The sequence below is a fragment of the Ranitomeya variabilis genome, chromosome 6, assembly GCF_051348905.1.
Source record: "Ranitomeya variabilis isolate aRanVar5 chromosome 6, aRanVar5.hap1, whole genome shotgun sequence".
Classification (NCBI taxonomy): domain Eukaryota; kingdom Metazoa; phylum Chordata; class Amphibia; order Anura; family Dendrobatidae; genus Ranitomeya; species Ranitomeya variabilis.
In genome coordinates, this window is record NC_135237.1 from 390,352,543 (window position 1) to 390,370,232 (window position 17,690).

General features: G+C 41.1%; 1 protein-coding gene across 2 annotated transcripts in view; it reads left to right on the forward strand.

Annotated features, from left to right (window-relative positions):
• Positions 1-17,690, forward strand: part of RTTN (rotatin) — a 273,895-nt gene that overhangs the window by 81,854 nt on the left and 174,351 nt on the right. For both annotated transcript variants that reach the window (XM_077270109.1, XM_077270108.1), the window contains exons 15-16: positions 11,937-12,046; positions 15,823-15,949. In XM_077270109.1, the coding sequence (XP_077126224.1) occupies positions 11,937-12,046; positions 15,823-15,949 (237 nt within the window). The remainder of the gene's footprint in view (positions 1-11,936; positions 12,047-15,822; positions 15,950-17,690) is intronic.

Sequence of the window (17,690 nt, forward strand, 5' to 3'; positions counted from 1 at the left end):
ATAATAATAATAATAATAATAATTTTATTTATATATAGCGCCAACATATTCCGCACTTTACATTTTAGTGGGGACTTGTACAGACAATAGACATTACAGTATAACAATAAACGCAGACCAAAACAGATACCAAGAGGAATGGGGGCCCTGCTCGCAAGCTTACAATCTATGAGGAAAAAGGGGAGACATGAAAGGTGGATGGTAACAATTGCTTTCGTTGTTTGGACCAGCCATAGTGTAAGAATCGGGTGTTCACGTAATGCTCCATGAACCGGTTATTGGCCTAAGTATGTAACAGTACAGACACACAGGACTAATTAACTGCATGAAGTGTATGAGAACATGAGGAACCTGATTATGGTTTATGCTTTTTGAATGGGCCACACAGGGATCGTTAGGTTAATGCGTTGAGGCGGTAGGCCAGTCAGAACAAATGCATTTTTAGGGCACGCTTAAGACTGTGGGGATTGGGGATTAATTGTATTAACCTGGGTGGTGCATTCCAAAGAATTGGTGCAGCACGTGAACAGTCTTGGAGGCAGGAGTGGGAGGTTCTGATTATTGAGGATGTTAACCTCAGGTCATTAGCAGAACGCAGAGCACGGGTAGGTTGGTAGGCTGAGACCAGGGAGGAGATGTAGGGTGGTGCTGAGCCATGGACTGCTTTGTGGGTGAGGGTAATAAGGTTATACTGAATTCTGGAGTGGATGGGTAACCAGTGTAATGACTGGCACAAGGTAGAGGCATCGGTGTAACGGGTGGTGAGGAATATGATCCTGGCTGCAGCATTCAGGACAGATTGGAGTGGGGAGAGTTTGGTAAGAGGGAGGCCGATTAGTAGAGAATTACAATAGTCCAGACGAGAATGAATGAGTGAATCAGTAAGAGTTTTTGCAGAGTCGAAAGTAAGAAAAGGTCGAATTCTAGAAATGTTTTTGAGGTGCAGATAACAAGAGCGAACCAGTGAGCAGTTGTGGGGGGTGAAAGAAACCTCGGAATCAAGTATGACCCCAAGGCAGCGGGCATGTTGCTTGGTAGTAATGGTGGAACCACACACGGAGATGGCAATGTCAGGCAAAGGTAGGTTAGTAGAGGGAGAGAACACGAGGAGTTCAGTTTTTGACAGGTTCAGTTTCAGATAGAGGGAGAGCATGATGTTAGAGACAGCGGTCAGACTATCACTGGTGTTTTCTAAAAAGGCAGGCGTGATATCAGGAGAAGTGGTGCATAATTGGGTGTCATCAGCATAGAGATGGTACTGGAAACCGAATCTACTGATTGTTTGTCCAATAGGGGTGGGAAACAACGAGAAGAGGAGGGGGCCTAGGACTGAGGAACCCCAATGGTAAGGGGAAGATGAGAGGAGGATGAGGAACCAGCAAAAGATACAGTGAAAGAGCGGTCAGAGAGAATAGGAGGAGAACCAGGAGAGAACGGTGTCCTTGAGGCCGATGGAGTGGTGCATAGTGAGGAGGAGCTGATGATCCACAATGCTGCGGAGAGATCCAAGAGAATTAGCATGGAGTAGTGACCAATAGATTTAGCTATTAGTAGATCATTAGAGACTTTAGTGAGGGCAGTTTCAGTAGAGTGTAAAGAATAGAAACCAGATTGAAGAGGGTCGAGAAGAGAGTTATCTGAGAGATAGCAGATAAGACAGGAGTGGACCAGGCGTTCGAGGAGTTTAGAAGAGATGAAGGGAAGATTAGAGACAGGTCTATAGTTAGCGACACAGTTTGGGTCAAGGGATGGTTTTTTAAGTAATGGATGTATGATGGCATGCTTAAATGAGGAAGAAAAGATACCGTAAGAGAGAGAGAGAGAGAGAGAGAGGTTGAATATTTTTAAGTGAGTGGTGACAGCAGGGGAAAGGGACTGGAGGAGATGTGATGGAATGGGTTTACTGGTGCAAGTGGTCGGGAGAGAAGATGTAAGGAGCCTGATTACTTCTTCTGTAACTGGTTCAAAGTCAGAGAGTGAGATAGATGCAGTGGGGGAGGGAGGAGAGGGCATGGTATGAGCCGATTGGGAGATAATTTCCTGTCGGATATGGTTGGTAAATTGATAAAGATCTTTTCTGGGAAAAAATAAACCTAACTGGTGTTAAACTGTATAGATGGTGCTCTGAGCACTCTAGCTTTATTTCTTATATTGGGAAAATGCGCCAATGAATTTCTTCTGCTGGATTGTAAGATCATGTTTTTGTAGTAATTCTCCTTTTGAATAGAATAAAAATCTCAAAAAGTTAAAATAAGAAAAAGCCTAAATGATAATGTGGGTAACCTGTGTGCCAGCCATGAATAGTCCTCCTTCGGATGTTCTGGACTCGCTAATGTTGGTGTGACGGATAACTACTTGCTCCAGATTTCCTTCACATGTGAGGGAATCTATCATAGGGCGAGTCTTATCCCCTTCAACACTCAGATGGAGAATCTTAAAAATTATAGTCAGTTGGGACTAAATAGCACCTGGCCCAAAATATAAGTGTCATCTGCCTTATCTTATTTTAGGAGGGGGCATTTGCCATATTACACTTTAGTGGAAGCAATATGTTCCTTCTCCTTGATGAATAAATGACTAAGTCGCCCTTTTTCTCGCTGCCTTGGGGAGCATTGATCTTTGGAAATAGTGCCTTCTTTTGATCAGGCTATTGCCATGCTGTCAAGTGGTGGGAATGTTCCCTCGGCACCTATGAAACGTTTTATTCTAGACCTCTGAAACAGGAATGAAGGCTTTCTCCCCCCTCCCACACACAAGTCAGCTTACCGGCAGAACTCTGCTAAATATAGTGTATTTCAGGGTATACGGCACGGGCAAAGCAGAATCTTTCCAATGACAGGTAATACTGGATTGTTTAGAATCGGATGATGACATGAATGTGATGTGACACATGTCTCCTCTGTCCTTGTGTAACAGCTCGGATGTACTCGGAGCCTCTTTTGCTCCATTACTGTACTTCTCATGCTGGGGATGTAACCAGTCATTAACAATATTGTCATTACTGCTGCAGTGCTAATAGAAGCTGCATTATATGGCTGCAGTTACTTCAGCAATGAAGAATGGCACCTCTGGGAACATTGAACGGATCCATGGAAGCTTTTTAAAGCTGTCTATAAACACACACCATAAAACTGATGCGCGGCATGGCGTATCTTAAATACTAGTACCATAGAAATAGCAGCTCTAGAGTTGTTGGGTTATTGCCTAATATTCCAGGAACTTGGGGGTAGCTTGGTGCAGGTGGCAAATGTCAAGAAGTCATTTATAGATTTTTTATTTTTATTTTTTTTAATTAATGTTTGCCATCAAGTCCTTTTTTTTTTTTTTTCTTATGCTAGTAAATTTATGATAAAATTGTTCTTCAGCGGCTATCACTATAGCTGGAGATAACTGCATAGGGATTTATACAGTACTCATTGAAGTCGTAATGGCAGCAGAAAGAAAATGTAGTATTCAACTTCACTCCTGCCTCTTATTGTATTGGTAAAAGAAAATCAGACTCTTCATTTAAGATTTCGATCAGATGTTGATTATTGGTAAGCGAACGGTCTCAGATAAGGTGATATCTGAGCATGGCTGACCCTAATATCCTGTGTGTCCCTCCTTGTAAGTGATCAATGGACAGCCAAGATATCCAAAGAGGACAACACAGTCACACTAATTGCTGAAGGGACAGCAAAAAAATGAGGGGAAGGAAGATAAATACAAGGTCAGGGATAATGACCTGTCATGCACAGTGATGAAGAAAGATTATTTGATACAAATGGCAAAAGACCCCTCTGTTCTGAACCTACACTGTGCCTTTTGCGTTTTAGGGCATAAATTCATAAATAAAATGAATAAATCTAATTGCCTGGGATAGTTCATTCCAGAGAATTGGCGCAGCACAAGAGAAGTCTTGGAAACGGGAGTGGGGGGTTCGTATTATTGAGGATGTTGGTCGTACTTCATTAGTGAAACGAAGGGCACTGGTAGGGTGGTAGACAGATGAGGGAGGAGATATAGGGTGGTGCAGAATTGTGGGTAGTGGATGTGCAATGACTGGCACAGGGTGGAGGATTTGGTGTAGCGGTTGGGCAGGAATATTATCTTTACTAATCGGAAGACCAATTAGTAGTTTTTTCCGTGAATTAATCCTTTAATTTAACACCTACAGCTCCCATATTTTACACACTAGTAACATTATTAGGGAGGAATATATAAAAATAAAACGGATATCCAATGGTTTACTGTATGTAAACCATGTCTCATATCCCGTCGGGTTCAGTAATGATTTAGCAAAGGCCGACAATTGAATTACCAGCTATTCTGCTATCTATCTCTGTATGATATATATATATATATATATATATATACACTCACTGGCCACTTTATTAGGTACACCTGTCCAACTTCTTGTTAACACTTAATTTCTAATCAGCCAATCACATGGCGGCAACTCAGTGCATTTAGGCATGTAGACATGGTCAAGACAATCTCCTGCAGTTCAAACCAAGCATCAGTATGGGGAAGAAAGGTGATTTGAGTGCCTTTGAACGTGGCATGGTTGTTGGTGCCAGAAGGGCTGGTCTGAGTATTTCAGAAACTGCTGATCTACTGGGATTTTCACGCACAACCATCTCTAGGGTTTACAGAGAATGGTCCGAAAAAGAAAAAAAATCCAGTGAGCGGCAGTTCTGTGGGCGGAAATGCCTTGTTGATGCCAGAGGTCAGAGGAGAATGGGCAGACTGGTTCGAGCTGATAGAAAGGCAACAGTGACTCAAATCGCCACCCGTTACAACCAAGGTAGGCCTAAGAGCATCTCTGAACGCACAGTGCGTCGAACTTTGAGGCAGATGGGCTACAGCAGCAGAAGACCACACCGGGTACCACTCCTTTCAGCTAAGAACAGGAAACTGAGGCTACAATTTGTACAAGCTCATCGAAATTGGACAGTAGAAGATTGGAAAAACATTGCTTGGTCTGATGAGTCTCGATTTCTGCTGCGACATTCGGATGGTAGGGTCAGAATTTGGCGTAAACAACATGAAAGCATGGATCCATCCTGCCTTGTATGAAGCATCTTTGGGATGTGCAGCCGACAAATCTGCGGCAACTGTGTGATGCCATCATGTCAATATGGACCAAAATCTCTGAGGAATGCTTCCAGCACCTTGTTGAATCTATGCCACGAAGAATTGAGGCAGTTCTGAAGGCAAAAGGGGGTCCAACCCGTTACTAGCATGGTGTACCTAATAAAGTGGCCGGTGAGTGTATATATATATATATATATATATATATATATATATATATATATATATATATATATATATATATATATATATATATATATATATATATATATATGTTTTCACGAATATTTGAGCCAGTGGATCCATGATATGTGCATTTTGCATCCTCACACTGCACACGGATGACTTGAGGATCACTGTTCAGGGAACATTTCTGTGTGATTCTTGTCTGTGTAAAACGGAATATATATATATATATATATATATATATATATATATATATATATATATATATATATATATATATATATATATATATATATATATATATATATATATATATATATAGTTATATATATATATAGTTATATATATATATATATATATATATATATATAGTTATATATATAGTGTGTGACTCCAGCCTAACAGTGAGAGCAGGAGCGGTGGATGGTAGTAATCATCAGCCTGCGCTGTAAAAAAAATAAAAATCAATCATTGTGGGGTCCCCCCCTGTTTTTGACAACCAGCCTTGCTAAAGCAGACAGCTGGGGGCTGGTATTCAGGCTGGTAAGGTGCCATGGATATTACCCCCCAGCCTAAAAATAGCTGCCTGCAGCCGATCTATTAGATGTGCCAATTCTGGCGCTCTGCCCGGCTCTTTCCACTTGCCCTGTAGTCACAGAGTGACTGGAGACATATCAGTTTAGACTGGACAACCCCTTTAAGTTGCATTTGCGGAGTCTGTGCTCTGGCTAATACAGAGGTGCCTTGATTAGGATGCATGTGCTTTAATGTTGTTGTCTCCTCTTGACTGCTCTTGGTCTGACCACTGGCGCCCAATAAAATGGTTGCCAGAAATGGTGGCGTACAGACCGTGGCTTTATCAGGCAGTGCCCGGATGAGACCACCTCGTTAAGTGAGCATATGCTTTATGTGAAAGTTATTCTTTAAGTTCTCTTGTCTCATGTGATGAAACATATGAGAATAACAGGTCTCTGCCTGACGTCTGTCATTCTGTACTCATACTTCATGACTCTGGGATGCCTGCAAGGACATTGTGTCTTGCCTTTTAGATCTGTTACCAGAATATATGTTGGAAAAGTTATGGTTGCTGAAAATATTTACTGAACAGAAGTAATGTGATTAAAGGCAGCGGTGACAGGGACCCTGATTCCAGCATCTGGAAACTCGATAGTTTTCATAAATCGCCTTTTATCATCCGAGTGGTGTAGTTCTTTCACTGCTGAGCACATGTTTAATAGTCCGCTGTATTCATCAGCTGCCACTCCTGCGCCTGATGGACCGCTATCTCCCTTTTGATCAGTTGGAGAAGGGACATTGCACCTGCACTGCACCTTATCAAAGGGACATTGGGTTTCTGACATATACTTGTAGTGTGAACTGCTGCAGGTCTATGTGAAGATTACGTCTTGTTAAAGAAGCACTCGCATCACAGTATTATTCTCTTACTATATTTCAGTCATATTATATAGCACTGTGTACTAACAATTGCTCATTTCGCCTTTCTACCCAGTTAATTTACATAGTTATGTAGGTTGAAAAAAGACCTAGGTCCATCAAGTTCAACCTTTCTCCACCAAATGTACATTTGGTCACTAATTTAACGATATCCCTCGATGTTATGTGTATCAAGGGAATCATCCAGCCCTCTTATAAAGCCTTGTATAGCGTCTGCCATTACTACCTCTTGCAGTAGGACATTCCACAGTCTGACTGCTGTAACTGTAAAGAACCCTTTCCTATTTAGCTGCCGGAATCGTCTTTCTTCCACCTGCAATTAGTTCCGCTGGTCCTTAGTATGGTCTTTGGAAGGAATAAGTCATGTGCCAGTCCTTTGTATTGACCACACATATAGTTATACATGTAAACGAGATCTCCTCTGAGGCGTCTTTTTTTTCTAAGCTGAACAAGCTCATATGAGAGGCCTTCCATCTCTTGTAATAATCTAGGTACCCGCCTTGGAACTGATTCTAACTTCTGAATATCCTTTTTAAAACGTGGAGCCAAAAACTGGATCCTATATTGTAGATGAGGCCTCACCAGTGATTTATAAAGGGATAATAATACGTTGGGATGGCGGAATTTTATCTCTTTTTATACATCCTACATGTTTGCTTTCGCGGCTGCTGCTTGACATTGAGTGCTGCTGCTTGGCTTACTTGTAACCAGAATACCCAAATCCTTCTGTTCTCTAGTCCCAAGTATACTCCCATTTACTGTATATGCAGCAATAGGAATACTCCGTGCAAGGTGCATTATTCTACATTTATCTACATTGAACCTCATTTGCCAAGTGTTTGCCCAGTCAGATTGTTTTGCAATATGGAAATGTCAAGGTCAGATTTTAGAATCCTACATAGTTTGGCGTCATCAGCAAAGACTGACACTTTACTCTCAATCTCATCCACTAGGTCATTAATAATTCATCTCTTTTCTCTGTGATATGGTTAAACAGGAAGTCTCTTTTCCCTGCACAGTCATCCTCCTCTTCACCTCCTGCTCCAGCTGCCAGGGACTTTTGCAGTGCTGACACATGCTGGTAAAATTGACTTTCTTTTTTATATAGAGCTTGGAAGGATTCAGCTAGTTAGTTTATAATCACTTAATGTCATAGACCTAATGGAAAAAATTGCAAAATGAGCAATTGCAAGGACACAGTGCTATATAATATGATGACTGCAATATAGTAAGATGAGTAAATATGTGATAAGTGCTTCTTTTGTACAGGTTTTCCATATGCCAATACCTGCCATGACATGTTTTAACCCCTTTCTGTCATTGGACATACTATTCCGTCCATGTGGGGTGGGCCCTACTTCCCAAGGACGGAATAGTACGTCCAGCGCGATCGGCCGCGCTCACGGGGGGAGTGCGGCCGATCGCGGCCGGGTGTCAGCTGCCTATCGCAGCTGACATCCGGCGCTATGTGCCAGGAGCGGTAACGGACCGCCCCCGGCACATTAACCCCCGGCACACCGCGATCAAACATGATCGCGGTGTGCCGGCGGTATAGGGAAGCATCGCGCAGGGAGGGGGCTCCCTGCGGGCTTCCCTGAGACCCCCGGAGCAACGCGATGTGATCGCGTTGCTCCGAGGGTCTCCTTCCTCGCTGCAGGTCCCGGATCCAAGATAGCTGCGGCATCCGGGTCCTGCAGGGAGGGAGGTGGCTTACCGAGTGCCTGCTCAGAGCAGGCGCTGGTAAGCCTGCAGTGCTCTAAGTGAGATCGGTGATCTGACAGAGTGCTGTGCAAACTGTCAGATCACCGATCTGTGATGTCCCCCCCTGGGACAAAGTAAAAAGTAAAAAAAAAAATGTCCACATGTGTAAAAAAAAAAAAAAAAAATTCCTAAATAAAGAAAAAAATATATATGTTATTCCCATAAATACATTTATTTATCTAAATAAAAAAAACAAAACAATAAAAGTACACATATTTAGTATCGCCGCGTCCGTAACGACCCAACCTATAAAACTGTCCCACTAGTTAACCCCTTCAGTAAACACCGTAAGGAAAAAAAAAAAAGAGGCAAAAAACAACGCTTTATCATACCGCCGAATAAAAAGTGGAATAAAACGCGATCAAAAAGACAGATATAAATAACCATGGTACCGCTGAAAGCGTCATTTTGTCCCGCAAAAAAAGAGCCACCATACAGCATCATCAACAAAAAAATAAAAAAAAGTTATAGTCCTCAGAATAAAGCGATGCCAAAATAATTATTTTTTCTATAAAATAGTTTTTATCGTATAAAAGCGCCAAAACATAAAAAAATGATATAAATGAGATATCGCTGTAATCGTACGGACCCGAAGAATAAAACTGCTTTATCAATTTTACCAAACGCGGAACGGTATAAATGCCTCCCCCAAAAGAAATTCATGAATAGCTGGTTTTTGGTCATTCTGCCTCACAAAAATCGGAATAAAAAGCGATCAAAAAATGTCACGTGCCCGAAAATGTTACCAATAAAAACGTCAACTCGTCCCGCAAAAAACAAGACCTCACATGACTCTGTGGACCAAAATATGGAAAAATTATAGCTCTCAAAATGTGGTGACGCAAAAAATATTTTTTGCAATAAAAAGCGTCTTTCAGTGTTAGACGGCTGCCAATCATAAAAATCCGCTAAAAAACCCGCTATAAAAGTAAATCAAACCCCCCTTCATCACCCCCTTAGTTAGGGAAAAATTAAAAAATTAAAAAAACGTATTTATTTCCATTTTCCCATTAGGGCTAGGGTTAGGGCTAGGGTTAGGGTTAGGGTTGGGGCTAGGGTTAGGATTAGGGTTAGGGCTAGGGTTAGGGTTGGGGCTAGGGTTAAGGCTACAGTTAGTGTTGGGGCTAAAGTTAGGGTTAGGGTTTGGATTACATTTACGGTTAGGAATAGGGTTGGGATTAGGGTTAGGGGTGTGTCTGGGTTAGAGGTGTGGTTAGGGTTACCGTTGGGATTAGGGTTAGGGGTGTGTTTGCATTAAGGTTTCAGTTATAATTGGGGGGTTTCCACTGTTTAGGCACATCAGGGGCTCTCCAAATGCGACATGGCGTCCGATCTCAATTCCAGCCAATTCTGCGTTGAAAAAGTAAAACAGTGCTCCTTCCCTTCCGAGCTCTCCCGTGTGCCCACACAGGGGTTTACCCCAACATATGGGGTATCAGCGTACTCGGGACAAATTGGACAACAACTTTTGGTGTCCAAGTTCTCCTGTTACCTTTGGGAAAATACAAAACTGGGGGCTAAAAAATAATTTTTGTGGGGAAAAAAAAGATTTTTTATTTTCACGGCTCTGCGTTATAAACTGTAGTGAAACACTTGGGGGCTCAAAGTTCTCACAACACATCTAGATAAGTTCCTTGGGGGGGTCTAGTTTCCAATATGGGGTCACTTGTGGGGGGTTTCTACTGTTTAGGTACATTAGGGGCTCTGTAAACGCAATGTGACGCCTGCAGACCAATCCATCTAAGTCTGCATTCCAAATGATGCTCCTTCCCTTCCGAGCTCTGCCATGCGCTCAAACGGTGGTTCCCCCCCACACATCAGGTATCAGCGTACTCAGGACAAATTGGACAACAATATTTAGGGTCCAATTTCTCCTGTTACCCTTGGAAAAATACAAAACTGGGGGCTAAAAAATAATTTTTGTGGGAAAAAATTTTTGTTTTATTTTTACGGCTCTGCATTATAAACTTCTGTGAAGCCCTTGGTGGGTCAAAGTGCTCACCACACATCTAGATAAGTTCCTTAGGGGGTCTACTTTCCAAAATGGTGTCACTTGTGGGGGGTTTCAATGTTTAGGCACATCAGTGGCTCTCCAAACGCAACATGGCGTCCCATCTCAATTCCTGTCAATTTTGCATTGAAAAGTCAAACGGCGCTCCTTCCTTTCTGAGCTCTGCCATGCACCCAAACAGTGGTTCCCCCCACATACGGGGTATCAGCGTACTAAGGACAAATTGTACAACAACTTTTGGGGTCCATTTTCTCCAGTTACCCTTGGTAAAATAAAACAAATTGGAGCGGAAGTACATTTTTTGTGAAAAAAAGTTAAATGTTAATTTTTATTTAAACATTCCAAAAATTCCTGTGAAACACCTGAAGGGTTAATAAACTTCTTGAATGTGGTTTTGAGCACCTTGAGGGGTGCAGTTTTTAGAATGGTGTCACACTTGGGTATTTTCTATCATATAGACCCCTCAAAATGACTTCAAATGAGATGTGGTCCCTAAAAAAAAATGGTGTTGTAAAAATGAGAAATTGCTGGTCAACTTTTAACCCTTATAACTCCCTAACAAAAAAAAATTGTGGTTCCAAAATTGTTCTGATGTAAAGTAGACATGTGGGAAATGTTACTTATTAAGTATTTTGTGTGACATATCTCTGTGATTTAATTGCATAAAAATTCAAAGTTGGAAAATTGCGAAATTTTCAAAATGTTCGCCAAATTTCTGTTTTTTTCACAAATAAACGCAGGTAATATCAAAGACATTTTACCACTATCATGAAGTAACAATATGTCACGAGAAAACAATGTCAGAATCACTGGGATCCGTTGAAGCGTTCCAGAGTTATAACCTCAAAAAGGGACAGTGGTCAGAATTGGAAAAATTGGCCCGGTCCATAACGTGCAAACCACCCTTGGGGGTAAAAGGGGTTAAAAACCACATTGGAAAACATTTTTTGAATGGACGCTTTACCAAAATCCATGTGAAAAAGTCACTGTGAGCACACCTCAATTGGTCTTGCGGTCTTTGAGCAAACTGGCAGCCTTTCTGCTGAGCGCAGGATCGCTTTTGTAGATTTCACCTTGTTGGAAAGGCCTGTTTAGCATCTGCAGAAGAACAGGTAGATGTGAATGTGGCCAAAAAATAAAAATAAAATTTGCTTCAACCGACAGAACCCTCATGTGTGTTTTTAGTTTTATTTTTTCTTTTAGGTCCTGAATAGAAAATTGCCAGTGACCACTCTTCATTTTCAATATTACGGCAGAGGGGCAGATGTATTGGACAATTTTTTGGGGGGGTTAAACTGTTGCTTGGAAATGTCAGTATGTTATTTTTTTTTATATAAAAAGACAAGATAAGCATTTTAGACTTTATTGTTTGTGATTTTTAATTGGTAGAATTGTAAAAATCCTTCTCCGGAACTAATTGGTTTTATATGTACTTTTCCTTTTTACGTAGGGCTCTAACTTTTTGGAGTTGGTGGAGCTTGCGGAAAAGGCCCTGACTAGCCTTCCTTACCACAGACATTTCCCTTTGGTTCGAAAGTTCATCCACATTTGCTCAAACATGTAAAGTATATTTATCTGCTACTTTGTTATATTCGGCCGTTTTACATCTGTTCTGTATACGTCTATTTCTGTATTTTTATTGATGCTTTTGTTCCTGAAGTAGTGTATTAATGGTATGAACATAAACCGCTGCTCAGTGCGGCTCTTTGCTTGTGAAGCCAGCAGAGGTCAGCCAATACCACGTAAAGAATATACTGCTTACTTTTCGCCATTCTTTTTCCTGCATCTTTTATACGTGCATTTATTTGTTGGTGGAGAGATTGTGCTTTGCCTAATTCTAAGGATCCTTGCACACCCAGTTAGCTGATATATTGCCAAAATTGCTGTAAATGTACAGTAAAATCCACGATATTGCCTGCAGAATTGCCACAAAGCTCATCCTAGGCTTTGCAAGAGTAAGGTCCATAATGCGTTCCTCAGAATTTTACAGATTCACCTTTTTTTTAATGGATAACAAAAATAGAATAAATGATGTTACCAATCGAGCTTTCAAGACTACTTGGGTCTCTTCATCAGATATGATATAGCAACGTAAAAGATAGCAGAAACGTGGCATAATGGACATTTAAAAAATAAGCTTAAAGATTTACTCTCCAAGCTCATTAATTAAACTTGAAAAGTGGTGCGAAAGTTCTATTGTTCAAAAATTGATGTAAGATCACAGATTCCTGAGATATTGCATGCAAATATCCTCTTCAGAGAGGAAGAGGATTTGAACTCTTGTACCGCCTTTTGGGAGTAGCAATCCTAAAAGTTGACCCAGTCTTGTATAGAGATGGGCGGACACCTGGATGTTCGGGTTCGGACGAACCGTTGCAAAAAATTCGCGTTTGGGTACCTGAACAGTACCCTGATCCCATTCACTTGAATAGGGGGCTCAAACATCCAGTGTTTGCCACTCTGTCATATGCATGGCTTCTAATTGGCTGTAAAATCCTCATATCCAGTCAGACAGCCACTGTTCCCACTCTGTCAAAAGACAGTGTGAGTGCGCAGCTGTGATGGGAGGTATAAAGTTTATCTCCGGTTACTAGTGTCGGCTGATGGGACTATCGCTCCCATCAGCCGACGCCTGCTGCCGACAATAAGCGTGAGAGCAGGAGCAGCTGATAGGAATGCTCATCAGCCGGCGCCTTTGCTGTAACTGAATAATTGGAAGAAAAAAAACAACAACCTGGATTCCCTGTATTTTTGAGAACCAGCCAGGCAAAACTCACAGCTGGTGGCAACCCTCAGCTGTCAGCGTTAGCAAGGCTGGTTATGAAGAATAGAGGGGTTCCCACGCCGTATTTATATCATTTGAGGGATGTTGTTTTTTATTTTTGTTTTATTACAGGCGGCCAAGGATTCAATGGAATGGGCGTTAGGCGAGTATAACTGTGTTTGTTATTTTTAAATAAAACAAAACATGCTATTTCAAATAAAAGACTTTATTCTGGCTGTGTGTTTATTTACAATATAACTGTAGGATTAGTAATGGATAGGTGTCTTATAGGTGCCTCTCCATTACTAGTTCATGGGCTTGATGTCACCTGATAATAATACAAAGGTTAATAAATAAGGCAGCACTCTGTAGCGCCATATCTTGCAAACATGAAATGTGAAAATTGAATTGCATTACTGCACTAGAAATATGAAAAATTGTGAAAGGTTAGCGCATAAATTGGCCAATTAATGTGTACCTGGTATCCACGGTAAGGTGTTTCTCGTTACCAGGACCTAGCAATGCCACTCCTCTCTTAGAATAAAGTCTAAATCTGTATGGGAACCTGTAAGTCCTCTCTTAGACTGAAATCTATATCTCTGTTGAGGGGTAGGGTCCTGCTTTGATTAAAAACGCCTGAACCTAAGAAGCGGAGTACTCAGTCAGAAGGCTAATAAATACAAATTTCAAAAGTCTGACCGTCACATCCAAAACATAGACTAGGTGTGAACAGGTGCTAACCTAGAGTCACCAACTCGTATACAATCAAATAAATAAGGCAGCACACTGTAGTGCCATAGCTTGCAAATATGAAAATTGAATTGCATTACTGTACAAGAAATATGAAAAATTGAGAGAGCTTAGCGCATAAATTGGCCAATTCATGTGTACCTGGTAGCCACGGTAAGTCGTTTCTCGTTACCAGGACCAAACAAGGACCTAGTCTATGTTTTGGATGTGATGGTCAGTTTTTGCTGACAGTTATTACTCCCATCAGCCACTCCTGCTCTCACTGTTATTAGCGGCAGCGGCATCAGCTGATGGGAGCATGAGTCCAATGACCAGAGGTAAACTTAATACCTCCATTCATAGCTGCGAGCTCACGCTGTCATTTGACATCGTGGGAACCGCAGCTGTCTGACCGGCGGTGATGATTTTACCGTCTATCAGAAGCGGTGTTTGCTACGCTCTCATGCATATGACAGCGCGACAAACACCCGGTGTTTGGGCAGCCGAGCCCGATCAGTAACACGGAATTCACTAGTTGGTTCGTGTACGGTGTTCGTGCCCAAACAGTATGTGTTCGGTACGGACGCCGAACTTTACTGTTTGAGTTCACCCATCTCCAGTCTTGTAATATGACTTAGGATAAAAAGCCAAACAAGGCAATCCATTTGCAAACACCATGTTTTTGGTGTTTTCTCCCTCATTAGTGCAAAGCAGGAGGTCTGGTGTGTTAGGTGTCAGACCTCTGGCAAAGTGTCTAAGGTGGGTACTTTTCTCATTGTGGTCAATGCCTAGCCTCCTTAAGTTGATTTATATGCCATGTAATGCTCTTATGGGAGTCCATGCAAATATCCTATTCAGAGAGGAAGAAGACTTGAACTGTAGAGCCACCTGTTGGGGTAGCAAGTCAATATCAACCCTCTAATGAACCTTGCGTCATGATTTAGGATTGCATGCTAGCCTATTAACTGGTTTGGCAAACATTGTTAATGTTTCATGTTAATCTAATGTGTGTGGGGCTTAAGATATAAATCCTAGCAACAGGTTTAGTCCTGTGTGGAGAGCATCAAAAACAGTCAAACATATATATTTCTTGACCCTTTTGTCTCTTTGTGATTTGGAGTTGACTTTTTATTTGAAACATAAGAAAAAAAGCCAGCTCACCCACCTATAAGTAAAGGTGCACGGAACTCTGTCCTGATGAGACGTAAATGCATGAAAAGAAAACAAACTTGATGTTCCAGCTCCTTAGGGTTAAAATTCTTCACATTTATTGAGTCCTATTAAAACATGAAATGCCCCTTGACCGCCCTATAGTGCACACCGGAACAAAGAGCGACGTGTTTCGATTGCAGCAATGATCTTTATCAAAGCTTAGTGAGTGCGGTGTGGCGGAGTGCAACCTGACCGATTCACTATACTCTACGCCACAAAAGAGGCATAAGTGATAACAGAATTGTACCTAAGACCAAACTGGAGTGATTTTCTGACTCTGCACAAGCACCTGAAAGATGGCTGTAATCAAGAGGCAGACTCTGGGTCAAGAGCTGAGTACAAAACTCCAGCCTTGATGACTTGTATCATAGAACCGCATTCACATTTCTGCAGGCCTTAAAAGGAACCGGTCTGAAACATTAGCCCAGTCTTCATCTAGACCTGGACTCCTTAATTGATTTTGTTAATATTAGAAAGGGAAACCTTTTACTGCACGTTCTTATATTTTAAGCATAAGTACACCAGCCTTATCAGGTCTAATAGAACGGTTTACAAATATTTGTAGTTTACATTGTGAAATTTGTTGACCTATTCACTTTGAACTTTGTTGCTTTCTTTTGTCATTAAACAGCTACAGTTCTGCTCAGAGTGGCCCTGTATTACTGGAGGAAAGTCAGAAAGTACTCTTACGAATGATGTCTAATTGGGTCCCTGCAGTCAGGGCAGAGGCTTATAACTGCTGTCTGGATATTGTCAAGGTACAAAGAATTGTTTTCTTTTCACATAATACTTTAGTTAATACATTTTGTGTAACCAGATGACGCTGGTCACGTTTTCTTGGGGCTTTCTAGAAATTTGTTTTTATCATAAAGATGGATGAAACCAAATTTCTGTTTGATTCCACTTTTAATTTGTTCTGTTTCAAATGGGTGATTATTGGAAATGTGAACTCTGCCCAAGCAAAGGGCGCTGACTTACATGAAGAGTTCCCAATGATTGCTGCAGTGATAACTGCGAGTTGTACTTGGCATATTGGATAGGATGGGGTGACCGTGTCAGTTGTCAGAACAGCATGAGATCTCCGTACTAACCCGACCAGATAAAAAGTATTTTTCATATTTTCCACATTTCTGAGACTCCGTATGTTGGGATGGTAGAGGACGACAAAATGGACACAACCTGGAAAGTGAAGTTTTTCTCTGTCGCTTCATTGGGGACACAGGACCAATGCTTTGCATGATGACACTAAATACTTCTTGGGCCTCATTTATACTTCCATGTTTAAACACGTACATGAAAAAATGGTACGTGTCTGTTTTTACCATCCGTGTGTCTGTTTTTACCTTCAGTGTGTCATCAGTGTTTTTTACAGATGGATAAAGAAAGAAATTAAAAAAATTCTCCTATACTTTACACCGTTAAAAATTGACAGCATATGGATGCCATCCGTGTGCTGTACATGTTTTTCACAGACCAATAGACTTGTATTGGCCCTTCTCGTCTGTGCTGCTGGAAAAAATGGACTTGTGTCCGTGTGATTTGCATGGACACACTGTCCATGAAAAACATGGATATGGGAACGGCACCATAGATTATAATGGGTGTGTGTTGTATCTGGGGAAAAAAATGAATGCAACACATACATGCAACACTGATGTTTAAATGAGGCCTTTGAAAATAAGCTGACTTCTCCCTAACAGGCTTCCCCATGGGTGCTGACACACAGCTGTTTAGTTTAGCTTGATGTTATTTCTAAGCAGTATAGCTCTAGCCCCCTGAAGACTCCTGTATAGGCGAAACTGTTTGGGGGAGCTATGCACATGTGTGTTATTTAGTTTAAGTGCATCTGTTAGAAAAAAATGGAATAGACAAAACTATAAAGTGCTACATTTAATCATTAGCTGCAGCCATGATATACAGGTGCTTCTCACTAAATTAGAATAACAAAAAGTTAATTTATTTCAGTTCTTCAATACAAAAAGTGAAACTCGTATATTACAGGTCCTTCTCAAAAAATTAGCATATAGTGTTAAATTTCATTATTTACCATAATGTAATGATTACAATTAAACTTTCATATATTATAGATTCATTATCCACCAACTGAAATTTGTCAGGTCTTTTATTGTTTTAATACTGATGATTTTGGCATACAACTCCTGATAACCCAAAAAACCTGTCTCAATAAATTAGCATATCAAGAAAAGGTTCTCTAAACGACCTATTACCCTAATCTTCTGAATCAACTAATTAACTCTAAACACATGCAAAAGATACCTGAGGCTTTTAAAAACTCCCTGCCTGGTTCATTACTCAAAACCCCCATCATGGGTAAGACTAGCGACCTGACAGATGTCAAGAAGGCCATCATTGACACCCTCAAGCAAGAGGGTAAGACCCAGAAAGAAATTTCTCAACAAATAGGCTGTTCCCAGAGTGCTGTATCAAGGCACCTCAATGGTAAGTCTGTTGGAAGGAAACAATGTGGCAGAAAACGCT